Source organism: Canis lupus, chromosome 6 (assembly GCF_011100685.1).
Source record: "Canis lupus familiaris isolate Mischka breed German Shepherd chromosome 6, alternate assembly UU_Cfam_GSD_1.0, whole genome shotgun sequence".
Classification (NCBI taxonomy): Eukaryota; Metazoa; Chordata; class Mammalia; order Carnivora; family Canidae; genus Canis; species Canis lupus.
Window position 1 is genome coordinate 69,569,218 of NC_049227.1, and position 25,204 is coordinate 69,594,421.

At 36.7% G+C, this 25,204-nt stretch overlaps 1 protein-coding gene across 4 annotated transcripts in view; it reads right to left on the reverse strand.

Annotated features, from left to right (window-relative positions):
- The window catches only part of MIGA1 (mitoguardin 1), an 87,610-nt gene that overhangs the window by 26,206 nt on the left and 36,200 nt on the right, over positions 1–25,204 (reverse strand). For all 4 annotated transcript variants that reach the window (XM_038541622.1, XM_038541620.1, XM_038541624.1 and 1 more), the window contains exon 8: positions 8,437–8,537. In XM_038541622.1, coding sequence (XP_038397550.1) covers positions 8,437–8,537 — 101 coding nt within the window. The remainder of the gene's footprint in view (positions 1–8,436; positions 8,538–25,204) is intronic.

A 25,204-nucleotide genomic window follows, 5' to 3' on the forward strand; every position in this document is an offset into this window, starting at 1 on the left:
GGAGTGGACTGGGGACAGACTCCTGCCCAAAAACGAAAGCTTCTTGAGGACAACATGGGAAAAACACCCTGAAGTTCAGTGCTACTGCATCTCTGACATACATCTGGTCTGACTCAACTCAAGCCCAAAGCAGCCCCAAACTGGCCCACTGTACACAAGGGACCACTCCCTGCCCACAACAGGCAGAGAGCCACTTCAGACAACTGGACTGAAGGCAACATGGTTTAGCCACATTAGCAGGGTACATGCAACACACAGAGGAGACACTCCTCAAACACCACGTTCTGGTGAACAAGGGACACTACACTGCAGGACACTAGACTTTTATTTCATAAGCCCACTACTTTCAAGAGCAGGTGATAGAGCTGACAAACATAGAAATATAGGGAGAGTTAGACAAAATGTGGATATAAAAGAATATGTCCCAAATGAAAGAACAAGACAAAAATCATAGCAAGTGAACTAAATGAAATGAAAATAAGTGATATGCCTAACAGAGAATTTAAAGTAATGGGCAATAAAGATATTCACTGGACTTGAGAAAGAGTGAAGAACCTCACTGAGACCCTCAACAAAGAGAGAGAAAACAAAAAAGAACCAGAATTAAAGAACTCAATAACTGAAAGTAAAAATAGAGTAGAAGGAATAAATATTAGACTAAAGAAAGCAAAAGAACAAATCCGTGATCTGGAAGACAGAATAATGGAAAGCCATCAAGCTGAAGAAGAAAAGAGAGATAATATGAAGAGAACTCAGCAACATCAAGTGTAATAATGTTTGCATTATAAGGATCCCAGAAGGAGAAGAGAGACAAAGGGGGTAAAAAATATATTAAAAGAAATAACAACTGAAAACTTCCTGAATCTAGAGAAGGAAACAGACGTTCAGATCCAAAAGACACAGACAGCTCCCAATAAAATCTTCCCAAGGAGGCCCACACTAAGATACATAGTAATTAAAACGACAAAAAGCAGAGATAAAGAGATTTTTTTTTTAAAGCAGCAAAAGAAAATCAAACAATTACATACAAAGGAAGCCCCATAAGGCTATCAGCTGATATTTCATCAGAAACTCTGCAGGCCATATGGAGTACCATGATATATTCAAAGTGCTAAAAGAAAAAAAACAAACAACCCTGGAACCATGAATACTCTACCCAGTATGGCTATCATTCAGAATAGGAGATAAAGAGTTCCCAGACAACAAAAGTTAAAAGAATTCATAACCACTAATCCAGCCCTGTAAGAACTATTAAAGGAGACTATGAGTAGAAAGACCATATGTAGGAATAGGGGAAGTAGGGAGCACAAAAGCAGTAAAAATAAATATATCTATAAAAATCAGTCAAGGGACTCACAAAATAAAAGGGTATAACCTTTGACTCCATATGCCTAAAATGTTGCGGGGGAGAGGAGTAAAAACTGGGTTCAAATTTTAGTGACCATCAACTAAATATAGACTACTATATGCATCATGTGATTACAAAACTAACAGTAGCCACAAATCAAAACCCAGTAATACATATGAAAAAATAAAGAGAATGGAATCCAAGTATATCACTAAATAAAACCAGCTATCTGTGAGAGAAAAGAAAGGAACAGAGAAGAACTACAAAAACAACCATAAAATAAGTTACAAAATGCCAATAAGTACATACCTACCATGAATTACTTTGAATATAAATGAACTAAACTCTTCACTCAAAAAATACAGGGTGATAGAATGGATAAAAAAGGGATCCCTGGGTGGCACAGCGGTTTGGCGCCTGCCTTTGGCCCGGGGCGCGATCCTGGAGACCCGGGATCGAATCCCACATCGGGCTCCCTGCATGGAGCCTGCTTCTCCCTCTGCCTGTGTCTCTGCCTCTCTGTTTCTCTCTGTGTGGCTATCATGAATAAATAAATAAAATCTTTAAAAAAAAAAAAAAGAATGGATAAAAAAGCAAGACCCATCTATATGCTGCCTATAAAAGACTCATTTCATACCAAAAAATACATTCAGATTAAAAGTGAATGGATGGAGAAGCATTTATCATGCAAAGAGAAGTGGAAAAAAAAAAAAAAAACAGATGAGCAATACTTCCATTGGACAAAATAGACTTTATTTATTTTTTAAAATAAGTTACATGCCCAAAATGGGGCTTGAACTCATAATCCTGAAGTCAAGAGTCGCATGCTCTAAAGACTGAGAGAAAACATGATCAGAAGGGGCAGAGAGAGAGGGAGAGAAAATCTTAAGCAGACTCTTTGCTGAGTGTGAAGGCTGATGGGGGATTCAATCTCATGACTCTGAGATCACGACCTAAAGTAGAACCAGAGTCAGATGCTTAACCAATCTGCCACCCAGGTGCCCCAACAAAATAGACTTTAAAACAAAGACTGTAAGGAAAAAAAAAGGACACTATATAATCGTAAAGAGAATAATTCAAAAAGAAGATAATAGCAAATTTTTATGCACTCAACATGGAAGCACCCAGATACAAAAGCAGCTAATAACAAACACAAATGAAATGATGGACAGTAATACAATAATAGTAGGGGACTTTAGCACCTCACTTACATTAATGGATGATTATGCAAATTTTTATTATCTCAACATGGGAGCACCCAGATACAAAAGCAGCTAATAACAAACACAAATGAAATGATTGATAGTAATACGATAATAGTAGGAGACTTTAACACCTCACTTACATCAATGGATGGATGATCCAAAAAGAAAAGGAAAGTGCCTTTCAATGACACATTGGAACAGATGGATCTAACAGACATATTTAGAACATTCCATCCTAAAACAGCAGAATATATATTCTTTTCAAGTATACAGGAACATTCTCAGACCACAGATTAGGTCACAAAACAAGCCTCTCAAGAAACTGAAAAAAAAAAAAAAAAAAAACAAAAAACAAAGTCATACCATGCATCTTTTCCAACCACAAATGTTTTGAAACTAGAAATCAACAATAAGATAAAATCTAGAAACAACACAAAAAACATATGGAGGCTAAGAAACTTACTACTAAAAAAATGAATGGGTCACCAAGAAATCAAAGATAAAATTTTAAAAATACATGGTAACAAATGAAAATGAAAACAAAAATGGGGGCAGCCCAGGTGGCTCAAGCAGTTTAGCACTGCCTTTGGCCCAGGGCCTGATCCTGGAGACCCAGAATCGAGTCCCACGTCAGGCTCCTTGCATGGCGCCTGCTTCTTCCTCTGCCTGTCTCTGCTTCTTTCTCTCCTCTCTGTGTATTCTCAGAAATAAATAAATAAAATCTTTAAAAAAAAAAAAAAAAAAGAAAAGAAAACACAAATGGTCCAAAATATTTGGGATGAAGCAAAAGCTGTTATGAGAGGGAAATCGATAGCAACATAGGCCTAATCCAAGAAGCAGTAAGATCTCAAATAAACAACCTAACCTTAATACCTAACAGAGCTAGGAAAAGAAGAACAAACAAAACCTAAAACCAGTAGAAGGAAGGAAATAATAAAGATTAGAACAAAAATAAATGAAATAGAAACTAAAAAAAACAACAGAACGGATTACTGAAACCAGGACACAGCTCTTTGAAAAGATCAACAAAATGGTTTAAACCTTCAGCCAGACCCATTAAAAAAGAAAAAGACTCAAACAAAATCAGAAATGAAAGAGGAGAGGGGAAAGTGGGTGGCTCAGTCAGTTATACATCTGCCTTCATCTCAGGTCATAGTCCCAGGGTTCTAGGGTCAAGCCCCACCATGTCAGGCTCTCTGCTCATAGAGGGCCTGCTTCTCCCTCTCCTCCCCACTCATGCTCTCTCTTGCTATCTCTCTCTCTCTCCCAAATAAATAAAATCTTAAAAAAAAAAGAAAGAAAGGAAAGAGAAATGACAACCAATACCACAGAAATACAAAGGATTATAAGAGAATATTTTGAAAAATTATATGCCAACAAATTGGATAACCTGTAAGATATGGATAAATTCCTAAAAACATATAACCTTCCAAAACTAAATCAGAAAGAAACAGAAAATTTGAACAGATCAATTAACAGCAATGAAACGGAATCACTAATCAAAAAACTCCGAACCAACAGAAGTTTAGGACCAGATGGCTTCACAGGTGAATTCTATTAAGCATTTAAAGAAAAGGTAATGCCCATTTTTCTTAAAATATTCAAAAAAATAGAAGAGGAAGGAAAGTTTCCAAATTCATTTTATGAAGCTCACATTACCCTGATACCCAAACCAGATACTCACTACAAAAAAAGAAAACTACATGTCAATATCTGTAATGAACATAGATGCAAAAATCCCAAATATTTTTATTAGAAAAATGAATCCAACAATACGTTAAATCATTCACCATAATCAAATGGGATGTATTATTCCCAGGATGCAAGGGTAGTCCAATATTCACAAGTCAATCAAAAAAAGAAAGGATAAAACCATACGATCATTTCAGCAGATACAGAAAAAGCTTTTGACAAAGTAGAGTATGCATTCATGATAAAAACCCTCAACAAAGTAACATACTTTTTTATGGGGAACATACCTCAACATAATAAAGACTGTATATGAAAAATCAATAGCTAACATCATACTCAATACCAAAACTGAGAGCTTTTCCCCTAAGATCAAGAACTTTTCTAAGACAAAGGTGTTCACTCTCACCACTTTTACTCAAGAGTACTACTGCAAGTCCTAGCCATAGCAATCAGACAAGAAAAAGAAATAAAAGGCAATCAAGTTGGTAAGGAAAAAGCAAGACTGTCACTTTTTGCAGATGACATTATGCTATATATAAGACTCCACCAAAAAACTAGAACAGATAAGTGAATTCAGTAGGGTCACAGGATACAAAATCAATATACAGAAACCTGTTGCATTTCTATAAACTAATTATGAAGTAGCAGAAAGAGAAATGAACAAAACAGTCCTATTTACAATTGCATCAAAAACTAGCTTAAAGTGGACTAAAGACTTAAACATAAGGGGCACCTGGGTGGTTCAGCTGGTTAAGCCTCCCACTCTTTTTATTATTGATTTTTAAATTATTTATTTATTTATTCAAAGACACAGAGAGAGAGGCAGAGACACAGGCAGAGGGAGAAGCAGGCTCCATGCAGGGAGCCCGATGTGGGACTCGATCCTGGGTCTCCAGGATCACACCCCAGGCTGCAAGCAGCGCCAAACCGCTGCGCCACTGGGGCTGCCCTAAGCCTCCCACTCTTGATCTCAGCTCAGGTCTTGATCTCAGGGTTGTGTGTTCAAGTCCTGCACTGGGCTCCACATTGGGTGTGGAGCCTACTTAAAAAAAAAAAAAAAGATTTAACTTAAACATAAAACCTGAAACCATGTATCTCCTAAAAGACAACACAGGGAAAAAGATCTTTGATAGTGGTCTTAACAATGATATTCTGGATATAACACCAACATCACAAGCAACAAAGACAAAAATAATTAAGTGGGATTCTATCAAACTGAAAACTTTCCGTACAGAAAAAGAAACAACAAAATGAAAAGGTAACTTACTGAATGGGAGAAAATATCTATAAACTATCTGATTAAGGAGTTAATATCCAAAATATACAAGGAATCCATACAACTCAATAGGAGAAAGAAATCCAATTAAAAACTGACAGAAATAGCCAACAGACATATGAAAAGGCCCTCAACATCATTAATCATCAGGAAAATGCAAATCAAAACCACAATGAGATACCACCTCATATCTGTTAGAATGGCTTTGATACAAAAGACAAGAGATAGTGAATACTGGCAAGGGTAAGGATAATAGGGAAGCTCACATTACCCTGCACAGTTGATGGGAATGTAAATTGGTACAGCTACTATGGAAAATAATACAGAAGTTCCTCAAAAAATTAAAATAGAACTACCATATCATCTGAGCAACCCCACTTGTGGATATATATCCAAAGGAAATTAAATCACTATTTTGAGATATCTGCACTGCCGTATTCACTGCAGTATTATTCACAATAGCCAATACATGGAAATAACCTAAATGTCCAATGACACATAAATAAAGAAGATGTAAATGTGTGTATGTGTCTGTGTGTGTAAAGTATATTATTCACCCATGATAAAGAAGGAAATCTTGCCATTTGTGACAATATGGATGGACCTGAAGGCATTAGGCTAAGTGAAATAAGTCAGAGAAAGACAAATACTGTATTCTATCACTTACATGTGGAATCTGAAAAAGCTAAACCCATAGAAACAGAGAGTAGAATGGTGGTTGCCACAGGCTGGGGGGTGAGGGAAATAGGGAAATGGTGGTCAAAGGGTACAAACTTTCAAGGAGAAGATGAAGAAATCCTGGTGATTGACTGCACAGCATGACAACTACAGCTAGCAATGCTGTATTATATACTTGAAAGTTGCTGAGAGTAAATCTTAAACATTCTCAACCCCCCCCCCCCACACACACACATAATCCTGTGAGGTGATGGATGTACTGATTAATCTTACTACGGTAATTACCTCACTATATATCTATATATCTATATATCTATATCTATATATCAAATCATCATACTGTATCTCTTAAGTTTATACATTATACATCAATTATATCTCAATAAAGCTGGGAAAAAATTTTTAAAAAAGAACAGGAGATAAGGCTGTCTATATCGAATAGTAAAAGGGAGGGATATATCTTTTCTATAAAGGAAGTAGATATATTTTATCTATTTCAAACTTACAAATATAAAAATATAAGGAAAAAATAATTCAGGAGATGCTACTGTAAGCAATAGCTAAAATACAAATAAATAAAAATCTTGAGAAGATTAAAGATTATGATCAGTACTGCTTTTAAAAAAAAGCAGAGGAGGGATCCCTGGGTGATGCAGTGGTTTAGCGCCTGCCTTTGGCCCACGGCACTATCCTGGAGACCCGGGATCGAATCCCACGTCGGGCTCCCGGTGCATGGAGCCTGCTTCTCCCTCTGCCTATGTCTCTGCCTCTCTCTCTCTCTCTCTCTGTGACTATCATAAATAAATAAAAATAAAATAAAAATAAAATAAAAAATAAAAAAAGCAGAGGAGCATCTGGGTGACTCATCTGGTTGAGCATCGGACTCTTGATTTTGGCTTGGGTCATGAACTCAGGGTCGTGAGATCGAGCCCCACACTGGGCACTGCACTCAGTGCAGAATCTACTTGGGATTCTCTCTCCCTTGGCCCCTCTCCCTGCTAGCTCTCTCTCTTGCTCTTGATCTCTAATAATTTTTTTTTAATCTTAAAAATAAATAAATAAAAATAAATTTAAAAGGCAGAATCAAGGCTTAGAGTACAGAATACTGGAATATCCAAAGCTTTCTACGCTACAGCATGAACTACAGATGTGTGATAATATTTATATGAAAAAAAGAGAGCACTAATATCCAAAATCTATCATTAAAATAAAGTTATTCTAAGATAAAATTGGGCATATGATTTTTAAAGTTGTTTTAAGCAGAAAAAATTATAAATAGACGAACACTCTGTAAGCATTCTCTTTTGATACAAAATTTAAATCTCAGTAGAAAACAAATTACCCATAAATTTATAATTCATTGATCACCACTGTTTACACACTAGTGTATTTATATCTAGACTTTTTTTCTGTACCTACTTATACAATATACTCCATATACATGTTTTTTAGTTTTTTATCACTAAATTACAATCATACTCTCTGTATAAAGTTTTACATACTACTCTTAACGAATGTTCCCATGTCATTTATTAAAAATAAATGGAAACATGTTTCTGGCACTACAATATTTCAAGTTATGTATGCACCATAATGCATTAGACTATTTCCAGTTTTCCATTATTGTTAAAATGCCATAGTGATTATTGTTATATATAAATCTTTGAATCTGATCACCTTCTTGAAAGAAGTATCTAGAATTGCCTAGGTGGCATAGCTGGTTGAGTGACCAACTCTTGGTTTCAGCTCAGCTTTTGATCTCAGGGTCATGAGATCCAGCCCGAAGTGGAGCTCTGCACTCAACCTAGAGTCGGCTTGCATTTCTCTCTCCCTCTCCTTCTGCCCTTCACTTCTGCATGCTCTCCCTCTCAAATAAAAATCTTCAAGAAAAATATCTAGAAGTATGATTTCTAAGCTAAGGAACCTAAACATTTTTAAGAGTCCTAATAGAAGATATTATTTTCCAATAAGAAAATTGTCTTACGTCTAATTATGTCTCACCCATAATCCACAGTATATGACAGTGCCCTTCTAAAGTATGTGTTTACATGTTTACCTCTCTAAAAAGACTATAAACTCTTGTGCAAACTCATGTTCATGTTATATTCATTTCTGTAACCTGGTATCGACCACATAGTAAACGCTACATAAATGGCAACTGAATTACAGCACAGTGGCAAGTGTACTTTTTATGTGAAAAATAATGAGAAATTCTCATTGGAAACATACTGTCCTACCTCTGCTGCTGAAGCAAAGGAATCAGTTGATGCAACGCTCAAGGTGTCTCGCAGGCCAAATTCATCCATATTCCCCTTCATGGTGGTATCTGTATCTTTATCTTAAAAGTAAAAGAAGAAAAGTTACGAAACTGATATTCTATAGTACATCTGTCCGTCTGTCTCTTTTGCTTCTGTCTTTTCGTCTTTCTTTCATCTTTATTTAGACTAGAATTTAAAAGAAAAACAATAAATAGAAACCAGTGGCATATCATCTGATAAGATTCTCAAAGTGTATTCATTATTGAACTAATTATGAAACACTGCCAGAGGAGAAAGTGCAACAAAGCAGACATCGTTACTTTAAAAAAGGATTAAACTTTTTTTTAAGATTTATTTATTCATGAGACACACACACACACACACACACACACACAGAGAGACAGAGACAGAGAGAGAGAGAGGCAGAGACACAGGCAGAGTGAGAAGCAGGCTCCCCATAGGGAGCCTGATGCAGGACTCCATCTAGGACCCCAGGATCACACCCTGAGCCAAAGGCAGAGCTCAACCACTGAGCCACCCAGGTGTCCCAAGGGATTAAACTTAATATCAGATTTTAAAAGCTTCTGAATATGTAATAATTTACACAGGTATATAACTAGAATTGGATTATATACCATACATTGTAAAATCAGCATATGCCAGAGAAGTATGAAACACAGCAAATTAGTTGTAAGTGACTTTGCCCAAATTATGAGAACTGGTAGGTTCATTCAAATTAAATGAATTATTAACATAAAATGTTGTCTGGCCAGTCACTTGTGATAAACTTATCAACTGAAAAACAATTCAAGAAGGTATCTAGGGAAAAAAAAAAAAAAAAGAAGATGAAGGTATCTAGGCCTGGGTGGCTCAGCTGGTTAAGTAGCTGATTGCTGGTTTCAGCTCCAGTCATGATCCTGGGATCCTGGAATCCAGTCCCAAGTCAGGCTTCACACTCGGCAGGGAGTCTGTCTGTAGATTCTCTCTCCCTTTCCCTCTGCACCTCCCCCTGGTCATTCTCTTTCTGATAGATAGATAGAATCTATCAGAATTCTCTTCTGGCTACCTGAAGGTCAAATATAATTGTCCCAATGATTATAAGAGCTGAAAAGTTTAAGTACATTGGCAAATGATTTATCTGGCCATGTCAAGACAGTCTATCTATTAACATATGCAACATTCTGAATGTGAGTTTCAAAATCTTCACATACTATCATCAGGAACCTGGTAACACTGGATTTTCAAATAAATATTAAACTTACTTATAGATGTGTCTACATTGTAGCAAACAAATGATATTAAAGTACAAAAAAGCAAAAAACAAAATATATACTGATTTTTCTTACTGATTCTCAATCTGCTAAATTTGTCAGATACTTTATCTTCTTTAAAAAGGAACCAGAAATCTCTCTGGCTTTCATTCATCCAAATTTCTATTCCATCATTTTTCCCAAAATAAAGTTCATTACCTTTACCAGAAATTTTCCAAGTCCTATTTAAAACCCTCAAATACCAGAAAACATTGACTTTTGTGATTCTGTATAGGAAATGTAGAGTTTTTTAAATGCAAACCATTAATTTAATTTAAACTCAGAAGTTTTACAACCAACTTCTATTCCAAACTGTAAACCAGCAGAAAAAGCAAATAAGCCATTATTGGCACAAGGTTCATTCCTCTTAGGTATTGGTTATTTTACCATACACATAGCATATTCTTTTTCCTACTTTATATTTAGTGAGCCCATATTTGACAATTTAACCTTTATCTTCCAAGTTTAAGGTATAATTGTTTTCAGATGAAGTTTACATCAATCTTTTTAAAGTACCCAACTTCACAGCTTAAAATCCTTCTACTGATAAATGACTATTTACAGAACAAAATCAGAAATTAATTATTTTCAAAAATATACACTCTTTTAGGAATTTAAATTTTACATTGAACTTGAGAACAAAACAACATAATTAGTTTTATGCTTATAAACAGTATAAGATGGGTATTTCTGGACATTCAATTACTCAGAAAAATTCCCATTATTTTCTTTTCAGAGTATATGGGATTTTAAAAAATGCACAAACTTTGGAATAAATCATTTATAAAACTGAACTGGCATTTACAACTTTCAAACCTTTATCTTCTTAGTTATTTTTCCTTTGTTAGTATTAGTGTGCAAAATGAAATCACAGTACAATTTTCATTATGCCAAACCTCTTTTAAAGCAGGATTAAGTTACAAGTCAATTAAGTTAAATCTTGGTTCCATATGACTTTTGCTATTTTCAGAGTGGAACACAGACATTTATCTTATGTCACTTTACCTTTCAGACATTACCCAGGGGCTGTTAAAAGTCTGTTTTACTTCACTCAACAGTAACCAGCTAGTACTTTACTCAAAAAAAAAAAAAAAAAAAAAAAATCCTAACAAAGAAAAATGGCTGGAAGGAATTGGAAAGATTTATTCATTAAATCTAATTTCGTAAACCACAGACCATACCTCTCATTTCAGTAATTGTTATGATTCCTGGAATGGCAGCTTAAGTTATGAAGAGAAATAATACATCTGTTTTTTAGATAAGCCAATAAAAAGCATAAAGAAAGAATACTGAACAAGATTTCAAACTACCCACTTTCATGAATCAAGTTAAAATTTAAAATACTCTTTCCAAAAAGTATAAACTCTAGATTGTAGTACTGAAAGACAGGGACAGGATGGAAAACTGAAAACGAATGGCTTCATGTTAGTCAATATTTTCAGAAACATTTTATCAAATTTTTCTTAGCAGAAAAAAGTTGCAAACACCACATTATCATTACACATCTAATAGAATGATATAAATTGGAAAAAATGGCAAATTTGTTTGTTTGTTAAGGGTGTACAGGAATGGAAACTCACATACTCCTGATAGAAATGTCAACTGGTAGAACCACTTTGGAGAGTTTGGCAGCATTTCTGTAAGTTCAAGACTGCATTCTCTGTGGTTAGCAATTCTATCCTTAGGTGTTTTTTTTTTTTTTTTTTTTACACAGAAATCCATGTTTATATGCAAAAGAATGTAACACCACAGCTTATAACAATTCCAAATTAGAAAAAACCCACAATTGTCCATCAACCATAGAATACATGAATTGGGGTATATTCAAACAATGAAATACTGTACAACAATAGAGAATTGCTGCTATATGAAAGAACAAGGATGAATCTCACATGTTGAGTGAAGAATTATACGTACGATTTTATTCACATAAAATTCAAAAACAGCAAAATTAAACTACAGTGCTCAACATTTAGTTGGTCAAACTGTAAGAAAAGCCAGGAGGTAATGAGAATGAGCATCAGGACAGTGGTTAGTTTTAGGTGTATAAGGGAGGGCTGTTGACTGGGACTGGATACAAGGGGACCTTCTAGGGAGTTGTCAATGTTTTACTTTATTATTATTATTATTATTATTATTATTATTATTTGAGATTTTATTTTTTTAAAACAATCTCTACACTCAATGTGGGGCTCAAACTCAAACCTGAGATAAAAAGTCACATGCTCCACCAACTGAGCCAGCCAGGTCCCCTGGCAATGTTTTAATTTTTTTTTTTAATTTTTATTTATTTATGATAGTCACACAGAGAGAGAGAGAGAGGCAGAGACACAGGCAGAGGGAGGAGCAGGCTCCATGCACCGGGAACCCGATGTGGGACTCGATCCCGGGTCTCCAGGATCGCGCCCTGGGCCAAAGGCAGGCGCCAAACCGCTGCGCCACCCAGGGATCCCCAATGTTTTAATTTTTAAAGTTTTGTTTGTTTGTTTGTTTGTTTGTTTTAGATTTTATTTATATGAAAGAGAGAGAGAGATAGTTAGCAGGGGGAGAGGCAAAGGGAAAGGGAGAAAGAGACTCCCACTGAGCGGGAAACCCCATGTGGTGCTTAATCCCAGGCCCCCAAGATCAGACGTTTAACCCACTGAGCCACGCAGGCACCTCTGCAATGTTTTATTTTTTGATCTACATGATAGCTACACAAGAGAGTGGGATAAATCACTATGCTTTTTTGTTTTGTGTATTTTCCCCTAAGTGTTTACATAGAAGGAAGGAAAACAATGCATCTATATATCTTGCCCCCAAATGGCTGAAAGCAGAAAAGACAATGAAGTATTTCAGTGTTGACAGTAAAGCTATAAATTATTTAGACATGAGGGCGCCTGGGTGGCTCAGTAGGTCAACCATCTGATCCTGGGGTCCTGGAATGGAGCCTGCTTCTCACTCTCCCTCTGCCCCTCCCTTCCACTCATGTGCTCTCTCACTCTGGTCTCTCTCTCTCAAATAAATAAAATCTCTAAAAAATTATTAGACATGAGTTTTATTCTCTGATAGAGGAAGCACCTATAGTGATGCTAAGTTCAAAAAGTCAAAGGATCTGATGAGTCTGTAAGTATAATAGCAAATTGAAAATAATTTATCTGAAAAGAAAAAAGGAAAAAGTTTATCTGTATCCCATAGTAGAATACCAGTAGTTGTGGGAGACTCCAATGTCATGCAGGTACTACTTACAGCCTTCTTCCTCCTGGCTTATCAATATTTCTTTGCTATTTAGTAATTGGTGTAGAATTTTAAGCAGGAATGTTTTGGTGGGGATAATCACTATTTGCAGGAAGAAGACATAGAAACTAAGCTATGCTTGCTATTTAATGGCAGTAACAATGTGATGAAACCAATATACATTTATTTTACACTTACTATTTGCCAGAAACCAAGTTACATGCTTTACATACATTATCTCATAATTCTTAAACTAATCCTTTGAGTTAGCTACTATTCTTTTTTTCATTTTATATATCCAGAGGCTACCGTACAGAAATGTTAAGTGTTGATCCATACTCACACAGTTAAGAAATGGAATGGCAGGATTCAAAACAGGTCATCGGACACCAGATTCCATGCTATGAAACTATGGAGCTGTGGTGTCCAACATAATTGAGCACATGAAATGTAGCTAGTCAGAATTGAAATGTCCTTTAAGTGTAATATACACAATTCTGAAAGCTCTGTACCAAAAAAAAAATCTTATTACTATAAATCAGGTTTAAGAAAATGTATTAATTTCACCTCTTTAATTTTACTTTTTCATGTGCCTCCTGGAATATTTAAATTACCTTTGTCTCTTACATTGTATTTCTATTGGAGAGTACTGTTAGAGCATTCCTTTCTCATATCTTATCTCAGTGCAAAGAGTTTACAAGTCCTTTACAGGATTCAGACTCAACTCACATTTTCTGAGTGCCTAATAGTAGTGGCCATGGCATTCTGCTAAATGCTTTCACAGGCTCTTACATTTAGTATGTGTAACTGTTAGACAGGAATAGCCTAATTAGGTACAAGAATGCTTTATTGAAACTAAAACAAAAAAAGCCATTTTCCAATCAACAATCTTCAATGGCTCCTCATCTGGTTTTCAAAGCTTCCCATAATTTCTGCTCACCTTACCTAACCTTGTTCTCTATTAATTACTAAAAGACCTTTCAGCTTTGATTGTACTATATCCTGTACTATTATACTATATTATATACTATCATACTATATATTATATAATGTGTACTATATGCCATTTAGTATACTTTGTATTATACCAAATTATATATGGTACACATAGTACCATATATAATACTATACTAATACAGTATACTATATTATAATACATAATATAGTAATATACTATAGTATACTATACTAATATTTTATACTATATTATACTAATACTATACTATTCACTATACCTCATAGGTAGAAATAAAATCCTACCTCATAGGATTAAATGAGTTAGTACGCATAAAGTAAGCATTCAATAAATATCAGCTATTCATATTACTGTGTAAAAGATAAGAATATGTACAATTTATTTTTTTAAAAGATTTTATTTATTTATTCATGAGAGAGAGAGAAAGAGGCAGAGACACAGGTAGAGGGAGAAGCAGGCTCCATGCAGGGAGCTCAATGTGGGACTTGATCACACCCTTGAGCCAAAGGCAGATGCTCAAACACTGAACCACCCAAGCATCCCAGTATATGTACAATTTAATACGCTATCTGAATTTTTTTTTTTTTTTTGAGAGAGAGAGAGAGTGTGGGAAGCATGGAAAGTGGTTTAGGGCAGGTGGGGGCAGAGGGAGAAAGAGAATCTTAAGCAGGCTCCATATCCAGTGCAGAACCCAACATGGGGCTTCATCTCACAACCCTGAGATCACAACCGGAGCCAAAACCAAGAGTCAAGCGGTTAACCACTGAGGCACCCAGGCACCCCTCCACTACCTGAATTTTTACTTAACAATTGCCTGAATATATAGCCTGTCTGACCAGCTGAACTGAAACAACTATTTATGGACTTCCTCATCTTTCATCTTTTTTTTTCCTGATGGTTCCTACAGTTCTCAATAGAGCATTCAACAGATTGCAAATACTTCAATATTTGATATAAACTAAATAAAACTTGTTATTTGACCATCCCTAAGAAATGAAAATCCCTATTTTTTTCCTTTTTTTTTTTTTTTAATTTTATTTATTTATGATAGTCACACAGAGAGAGAGAGAGAGAGAGAGAGGCAGAGACACAGGCAGAGGGAGAAGCAGGCTCCATGCACCGGGAGCCTGACGTGGGATTCGATCCCGGGCCTCCAGGATCGCGCCCTGGGCCAAAGGCAGGCGCCAAACCGCTGCGCCACCCAGGGATCCCCTATTTTTTTCCTTTTTAAAAAAAGTTATTTATTTATTCATGAGAGACACAGAAAGAGAGAGGCAGAGACACAGGCAGAGGGAGGAGGAGGCTCCCTGCAGGGAGCCCGATGTGGGACTTGATCCCAGGACCCCGGGATCACGCCCTAAGCCAAAGACAGATGCTCAATCACTGAGCCACCCAGGCATCTCTGAAAATCCCTATTTTAAAAAGCCTTTCCTGTATCTCCCCTGAATCATTTTGCCTATTACATTACTCTTACTTCTTTTCAGAGTCCTGTTAAAATTCTTTTCTCAGTACTCAGCTCTAAATTAAACTTATACTTTTTTGGAAACCTAAAATATATGATGTCAAATCTTTAACCTTAGAAGTGCCTAAAATAGTTTCCAAATAATTGGGGGATTGGGATCCCTGGGTGGCGCAGCGGTTTGGCGCCTGCCTTTGGCCCAGGGCGCGATCCTGGAGACCCGGGATCGAATCCCACATCAGGCTCCCGGTGCATGGAGCCTGCTTCTCCCTCTGCCTGTGTCTCTGCTTCTCTCTCTCTCTCTCTCTGTGTGACTATCATAAATAAATAAAAATTAAAAAAAAAAAAACCAACAACAAATAATTGGGGGATTAAATATAAAAAATATACTATAAGTTATCACATTTTTATTTTTCTTTCTTCTTCTTCTTCTTCTTTTTTTTTTTTTTTAGTGATCTCTATGCCCAACCTGAGGCTTGAACTCATGTCCCTGAGATTAAGAGTAGCGTACTTTACCAACTGAGCCAGCCAGCCGCCCCAACCCTAAAACTTTTTAAAACATTGCTTTACCTATCTCAATCACTCGAACTTTTAAAACATTCATGCATAGACATATGCTATGTTCTTCTTTGGAAGGACACTAAAAGTATGTTTACTTTTAACTCGACAGTCACACATTTTAGGCCAAAAATCTGACTGGATTCAAGCCTTGTTCCTTCTTTCACAATCTCATAATTCACGTATTACTTAAGCCTTTTTCAAAGCAGAATTTGCTTGAAAGTTAAAAAAAAAAAAAAAAGAAAGAAAGAAAAAAACGAGAAGACACTTCAACCTTGGAACTTAGAACTTCAGGCCTACCTACATGTACTTCTTTAAACCAATCCAAATGGATTTTCTGCATGTCTCACTTTTGCCACCCCTAGGCACATTCTATCTTCTGTCGCTTAAGAAGCCATCAGGTCTATTTTAACCTCAGTAGATTCTAGTGGAGATTCCAAAGATGCCACTCTTTTAAAATCCAGGCTGTCCACTGTGGGTTTTATAACACCAGCAAAAAGAGGAAAGCTGCCAAATGTCTCAATGTCATCTGACTTCTATGTCAGCAGCTATTCCCCAGATGATTTTTAGCGACTTAAATAAGATTTGGAACCTTGTCTTTTCTATCGTTTAAGAAAAGTGGAAAAGTTCCTGCTGCCGACAAGACAAGTTATTTTCCAGTCTGCTACAATCTGCTAAAATAATTAAGAAATCTTGAAAACTACTGCTGCTCTTTGTCCATCTATATGACTATGACTACCTGCCCCATGTATATACTATGGACAGCTGTTTAGTTAGTTTTAAAATGCTATAGTATTAGTTTTAGAAGGAAAAAAAAAGTTGGAATACAAAAAATTTAAAACAACATAATTTTAGGAAGTAAAAGAACAAAGAGAGCCAGGATATGGTATTTTCTTGATTTTTCCCTCTATGTATCTTAATATTGAAAAGAATAACAATGAAATCCACTGAAACCAAAGAAAAAACTCATCAGTTCTTGATGTGTTACAACTTATAGTTTTGACTATGTGAAATAACACATGTACAAAGCAGCCTGGTACTATTGATCTACCCAAAAGAGATTTCTAAAACAGTTGTCTCTGGCTTTCCCTATTTATCAAAACTTCTTATATGCCATGACTGCCCAATATAACAACTGTGATTCCTAACTGGGAAATACAGCTGCCAATGTAAAATGAGTAATAAAAGGAAAGAAAAAGGAATAACAGCATTTTCACCATTTTTTAGCAGAAAAAGAAAAGACTGGATAACCCAAAGTGGAACAAAGAGTAAGGTAAGGTCTGCAGTTATAGAGACTTGAACAGGGTCACTAGCGAGAGCTGGTCACTTTGTACACTACACAAAAGACACTGGCCAATGAGACAAGTCAGGGCAAAAATCCAGTCCATATCCTGGGCCTGCATCTTCTAGGATGAAGGTGAACCTTTTTCTTATCACAAAAGTGCCCTGTCTAAGGGGCTACATTGGCCTTTTTCTAGATCATACAATGGTCTCATGTTAGTCTATGACTTGGAAATCCAGGCTAATAAGATGTAACTTGAATACAAAAGAGGCAAAGGCAAACAGCAGGAATTTCTCTTGTTTCTGGCACCCCAACTATTTTCATTACAGTGTTTTCAGCTCTGACCCATTTTGACTTATATATAACAATAGTCTGTAGTATTATAAACACTTTGATATTAAGATGAACCATAAGACATAGGAGGACATTATTAAGCCAAATTTCTTAAATGTTCTGCAATTTGTACTCTGTATATTTAGAAGTCTGAGTATACAAATTAAGCCTGTAATTCATGTCACTCCCTAAAAATAAACCCTCAGGGAGTTTATGCTCCGACCACAGTGATTCTGCAGGAAAGGAAAAGGACAAGGTCTTGGAGGGTCAACTCTGGGTTGTCTGACATTTGATTCAAGATGATAGGTTGAGTTATTTCCTCTTGCTGCCAAGCTCTTTCAATATTACTAAATGTTCTATCTGGCTACTTATCAAAAGAGAAGAATAACGTCTCTCTAGTGGTCAGGAGGTCCCACTTTATAGTTTTTCTGTTCTCTGCCAGAGAATTTGTGCAGTCAGTACTAGTATGGAAAAACCTCTAATTTTCCCTTATAGGAGGCGTCACTCTCTCAATGAAATCCTTTGCATAAGAGAGCAGAAAGATGGATAAAATATTTAAACTTTACCAGTCAACACTTCCATAATCTCCCATAAACACATAAATTTGATTATGACTTCTTATAATTCTCAGTGGCTCCTTTTGCCTAAAGTTACAAAACAAGGACCTTCATTATGTATCTCCTGCTCACTTTCCTTGATTCACTTCTCACCACTTCCCTACATATTCTATATTCCCAAGAACTAACAGGCTTAACTCATTATTTGCTCTGCTTGAAATGCCCCTTTCTTAATTATCTTTCTGGTGGATGATCTTTCTTCAAGTGTCACACCTGTGAAGACTTCCTTGAGCCCCAAGATGAATAATATATGCTTTTCTTTGCTGTTTTTGTAGCACTTTCTAAAAGCATTATTATAGTACTTAGTCTACTGTGCTATACAATTTTTTAATGCCTACACAGCTCCAAAACTAGACTGTGCTGCTTAAACAAGGATGAAATCTTCATTCTTGTCTATCCAGTGCCCTATAATATAGTTGACATATATTAGGCAATCAAATGTTTGCTAAATAAATACTTGAGACCTAAGATCCTATGACTTCATTCTGTTCAAAAAATAGATTATAATGAGTCCTAAACATGTATCTGAAATATGCAAAGCAATACTGCAAAACTATAAAAATTTCTGGTTTGTTTTTAAGGGCTAAATTTGTTCCTACACATCAGTATGAAAGAATCTCAAAGTTCTTTGCTCAGCCAAAAAAACAATATTTATCAAACTTATGGCTTTGGATTTGCTTGCTAATACAGCTATTACAAATAACTACTCTTCATAGAAAATATAAGCAAACTATGAAGCCCAATTTATTTTAGAAGAAATCTAATTACAGTGTAGATTAACAAACTTGAACTTAATTTCCATAACCCTTATCAACTAGAGGCACTTGAGCAGCTCAATCAGTTAAGCATCTGACTTTGGCTCAGGTCATGATCTTGGGGTTCTAGGACTGAGCCCCACATGAGGCTCCCTGCTCAGCTGGGAGTTTGCATCTCCCTTTCCCTCTGATCCTCACTCCACTGTGCTCTCTTTCTCTCTCTCTCAAATAAATAAAATCTTTAACAAAAACAAAACAAAACAGCCTTTCAACTAAATCATGTCTCCAAGAAAATGCTAGCAAGCTTCATTTGTTGTTAATCAGGTTTATTTCCACACTGGTATTAAATTCAGCAATTTGGTCCAGCCCTAACAGCCTAAGCAAAGTGAGTAAAAAATAAACTTAATCCTGAATGTACTGTTACTGAAATAAACTATCAAACCATGTAATGATGCATACATTGCATGATACAATGATAACAGGAGTTTCCTGAAATATACATTATTTCTTGGTGTTAGGTTTTAACCTCATATTTAACTAATCTCTCACTAGTTATTGTGACCAACTAAAGCCTAATTTTTCCCAAAATAATTAAGATAATTTCTGTTTAACATGAAAGATAAATATTTTATTGTGCAATATTTGATATGTACAAAAATTATATATGTAGCATAGATGTGTATTTTGAATCAAAACAGTATAACAAACAAACATATGTGGGGTTTTTTAAAAGATTTATTTATTTTAGAGAGAGAGCAAGAGGGTGCACATGAATGGGGCAAGGGCAGAGGGAGAGAATCTCCAGCAGACTCTGCCCTGAGCATGGAACCAGATGAAGGGCTGATCCCATGACCTGTGAGATCATGACCTGATCCTAAACCAAGAGTTGGACACTCAACTGACTGAGCCACGCAGGTGCCCCACTACAACAAACATCTGTGACTCTACCATCCATTTACAGCCACTCTTCAAAATTTATAAAGTTATTTACTTAAAAGGAAAAATAATATAGTCATGAAGTACTGTACATATCTTACCTGATATTCATGATATGTATACAGGTTTCCAAGTTAATTTAAAAGATATTCAAAATATTTCAGCAAAAAAATAGCAGCAGAGGGCAGCCCTGGTGGCGCAGTGGTTTAGCGCCGCCTAAAGCCCAGGGTGTGATCCTGGAGATCCGGGATCGAGTCTCACGTCAGGCTTCCTGCGTGGAGCCTGCTTCTCCCTCTGCCTGTGTCTCTGCCTCTCTCTCGCTCTCTCTGAATAAATAAATAAATAAATAAATCTTTAAAAAAAAATAGCAGCAGATAACAAAAGATAATCACATGTCCCAAACAAGATCTGGTTACTTTCCAGTTCTTATCTGAGGCTCTTAAACAGGCCGAGGGCATATCAGTTGGAAAGTACGGGAAAGAATGGAGGTAAGAAGGAAAAGTTAAAAGAAGGATCTCATGCTTTGGGGAAGGAGTTCTGAGTCTTATGAAATAGCTCAGTACTGAGGCATATACTAACCTATATGGCTTTCTAACTGCTTAGTAAAATTAAGTCTTAACTGTCCAATCACACTAGAGGCAATCTGAAGACAGGGACTTTAGCCCTTATTTCATCTGACTACCATTATATGTAAGGCAAAGTAAAGTTGAATAAATAGTACCAACTTGATTTTTAAGCAATCATTTGCCTTCACAGTCTTCATGAAACCCTGCCATCAACACTCCTGTACCTCACTGGGAGGTGACAGTAACAGAAACACAGTCTTTGATTCTGTGTGGTGGGACAGCTAACTTGTAGTCTTTCTACACGGCTCTCTTCAGATGTAAAAAGAACCAAAAAATCTACCCAAAGCAGTAAGATGGGGGCAGAATACAAAAGAAAAAGAAAAGAGAAAGCTTAAGTGTGGAAAAGAAAAGTAAAAATAAACATGCTATCATCCACAGGTATATGTTCCAGATAAAAATTCCAAAAGAAACTATAACAAGTTACTGGTGGTAGAAATAGTAAGAGGTCAGAAGGGTTTTGATAATTTTCAACTACAAATACCAGCAACATTTTAGATACTGACAACAAAAAATCAGCAAATATAAATTTAAAAATATATACCATGTACAATGACAACTAAACATAAGGGCCTTAATAAAAATACAGAACACCTTTATGAAGGAAATTATAAAAAGTCATGAAAAACATAAAAGACTTAAAGAAATGAAGAACCATACTATATCTCTAGATGGAAACATTAATATTATGAAGATTAAATTCTTCCACAGACTGACCTATAAATGCAATGTAATCAAAATCCCCAGAGGCTTTCATGAAACTTGACAAGGTGTCCTAAACTTCACACAGAAAAGCAAAGGGCTAAGAATAGCAAAGCAATTCTTAAAAAAGAACACAGTGAATGGACTCACCCTGCCAGGTGTCAAGACTCATAATAAAACTATATAAAGCTACAGTAATGAAGACACTATGAAACCAAGGCAGGAACAAACAGACTAACAGAACAGAGTCCACACATTTAACACAACCCGACACATGACAGGGGCATTTCAAATCAGTGAGAAAAAGATATATTAGACATTGAATGGTGCTGAGGAAACAACTTATTTACATGTTAAAAAAAAATGGCTCCTGGTAGATTAAACACCTAAATATAAAAAGCAAAACTTCAGAGAACCTCTGGAGAATATAGTGGAGTAGAAGGATCCTAGTAAGGATTCCACAAATGGGGATCCCTGGGTGGTGCAGCGGTTTGGCGCCTGCCTTTGGTCCAGGGCGCGATCCTGGAGACGTGGGATCGAATCCCACGTCGGGCTCCCGGTGCATGGAGCCTGCTTCTCCCTCTGCCTGTGTCTCTGCCTCTCTCTCTCTCTCTCTCTCTCTCTCTGACCATCATAAAAAAAATAAATAAATAAAAAGGATTCCACAAATGCCCCTAGATAACAACCACATCAACATAAATAACCCAGAACATGACCGAACACTGACATAATAGACCACAGCTAAATGTAGAGAAAAGGCCACACCAAAGACGGGAGAAGGGCAGAGACATGGTCAGGAACCAAAGAAACCCACAAATTATCCACGGGAGGGACACAGTGGGCACAAATAGGTGAAAGGGGGTAGATCCCCACACCAAGCACTCCAGGCACTAGAAAGACAATCTCAATTATGTTTGGTTTTGAAAACCAGAGGAGGCTAACTTTATGAGTTCTTAAAATCTGTGGGGCTTCACACCTGGAACTGAGGCATAGGATACTGAGTTCCCACCCTTAAAGAGTTGACAACAAACAACCCCACTAAGATATAGCATAGAAGCAGCAGTGTGAAGAACACCTGGTGTATACGGGAAGAAGCATGTGCTGAAAGGGCAGGGATCTTTGGGAGACTTCTCTAAGAACAAAAAGTTGGCAGGTACCATTTCCCTCCCTTGCTCTACAGCCTAGATACAAGGACGTCCATGGGAACCAACGCAGCTGGAGCAAGCTCTAGCTAGCTTGCTAACAGTGCAACTTTCTCAGCACTCATCTGCAGATCTACTCCTCCAAAGCTGCCAGCCTGAACAGGAGTTTTTTGGGTTTCCTCCCAGGGCAGATCTTCATAAAACTTTCTAACACCCCATCCCCACCCCTATATTCTCTTGAGGACCTACACCCCATAACAGGCCCTTGGCCAGAGTCCATCCAAAGTCCATCCATGCCAAAAGCCTGCCGGTGTGAAAAGAGCCCCAAAAGGGGCCAGCACACCCCAAAGTTACTCCTGCCTTGGGAGAGGGGAAGATAACCATATGTGCCAATCTGACTGCTGCTCCAGACATAGGGTCTGACTGCAGGTTCCACCCAAAAACAAAAGCCTCTCAGAAAACAACACAGGGAAAGCACCCTGCAGTTTGGTGCTACTGCATCTCTGGCAAATGCCTGGTCTGACTCAATTCAAGCCTAAGGTGGCCCTGACCCACTAACAACACAGGGATCAAACCCTGCCCACAAAAGGCAAAGAGAGCTACTTCCGACACTGGATTGAAGGCAAAAGTGGCTCAGCCACAACAGCAGGGTACATGCAACACACATAGGAGATAACCCTGAAGTGCCAGGTTCTGGTGAACAGGGGACACTGCACTATAGAGCATTACAGGGCATCTTCTACATGAGGCCACTAATTTCAACAGCACGAGAAAGAGCTGATTTTCTTAACACACAGAAACAGACACAGAGTGTCAGACAAAATGAGGAGACAGAGGAATATGTCCCAAATCAAAGAACAAGACAAAATCACAGCAAATGAGCTAAATGAAATGGAGATAAGTAATATGCCTGAAAGAGAACTTAAAGTAATGGTCATAAAGATATTCACTGGACTTGAGAGAGAGATGTCACTGAGATCTCTAAGAGAGAGATAGAAAACACAGAAAGTAACCAGTCAGAGATGACGAACTCAATAACCGAAAGCTAAAGTATACTATGTGGAATAAATAGTAGACTAGAAGAGCAGATGAGCAACCGGAAGAACAGAATAATGCAAGGCCATCAAGTTGAAGAGGAGAGAGAAAAAAAAGTAATAAATGACAATAAGGGAACCACCAACCATAATAATATCAGCATTATACAGATCTGAGAAGGAGAATAGAGAAAAAAGGGAGTAGAAAATGTATCTGAAGAAATAATGGCTGAAAACTTCCTGAATCAGAGGGAGGAAACAGATATCCAGACCCAAGAGGTGCAGAGAGCCCCCAACCAGAACAACCCAAGGAGGTCCACACCAAGACACATAGTAACTCAAATGGCAAAAAGTAGACATAAAGAGAATTTTCTCTCTCTCAGCAAGAGAAAATAAAAGTTACATACAGGGAAACCCCATATGGCTATTAGCTGATTTTTCACCAGAAATTCTGTAGGCTAGAAATGGGAGTGCCACATTTTATATACAAAGTGCTAAATGGGAAAAATCTGCAGCCAAGAATACTCTATCCAGCAAGGCTATCATTCAGAATAGAAGGAGAGATAAAGAGTTTCCCAGACAAACAAAAGTTAAAGGAGTTCATGACCACTAAACCAGCCCTATAGGAAATGTTAAAGTGGACTTCTTGGGTGGAAAGGAAAAGCCATGAGTAGGAATAAGATAAGTAGAAAGCACAAAACAGTAAAATTAAGTGTGTCTATAAAAATCAGTCAAGGGACTCACAAAATAAAAGGATGTAAATTATGATACCATATACGCAGAATGTTGGGGAGATAGGAATAAAAAATGTGTTCAAACATAAACAATCATCAACTGAATACAGACTGCTATATGCATAAAATGTTATATATAAACCTAATGGTAACCACAAATAAAATCCAGAAATATATATGCAAAAAAATACAGAGAAAGGAATTCAAGTATGTCACTAAATAAAACCAGCAACCCATGAGAGAAAAGAGCAAGTGAAGAAAGGAACAGAGAAGAACTATTAAAAAAACAAAAGTGACAAAATGGCAATAAGGATATACCTATCAATAATTACTATGAATATAAATGGACAAACCCTCCAATCAAAAGATGTAGGATACAGAATGGATAAAAAGCAAGACCCACCTCTATGTTGCCTACAAGAGACTCATTTCAGACTCATTCAGATATTTCATGCTCATGGATTAGAAGAACAAATACTGTTAAAATGTCCATACTACCTAAAGCAAACTACAGATGTACTGGTGCAATTTCTAGCAAAATAACAATAGCATTTTTCACAGGCTAGAACAAACAATCCTAAAATTTGCATGGAACCACAAAGGACCTTGACTAGCTAAAGCAATCTTAAAAAAAGAACAAACCTGGAGATACACAAACTCAAATTTCAAAATTTACTACAAAGCCATAGTAATCAAAACAGTATGGTACTAGCACCAAAAGAGACCTACAGAACAGAATAGAAAATCCAAAATTAAAACTACAATTATATGGCCAGTTAATCTGTGACAAAGCAGGAAAGAATATCTAATGAAAAAAGACAGTGTCTTCAACAAATGGTGTTCAGAAAACGGGACAGCTATATGCAAAAGAATGAAACTGGACCACTTTCTTATATCATACACAAAAATAAACTCAAATGGATTAAGGACCTAAATGTAAGACATGAAACCATAAAAACCCTAGAAGAGAGTACAGGCAGTAGATTCTCTGACACAAGCCACAGCAACATTTTTCTGGAAATGTCTCCTGAGACAAGGAAAACAATAGCAAAAATAAACCACTGGGACTA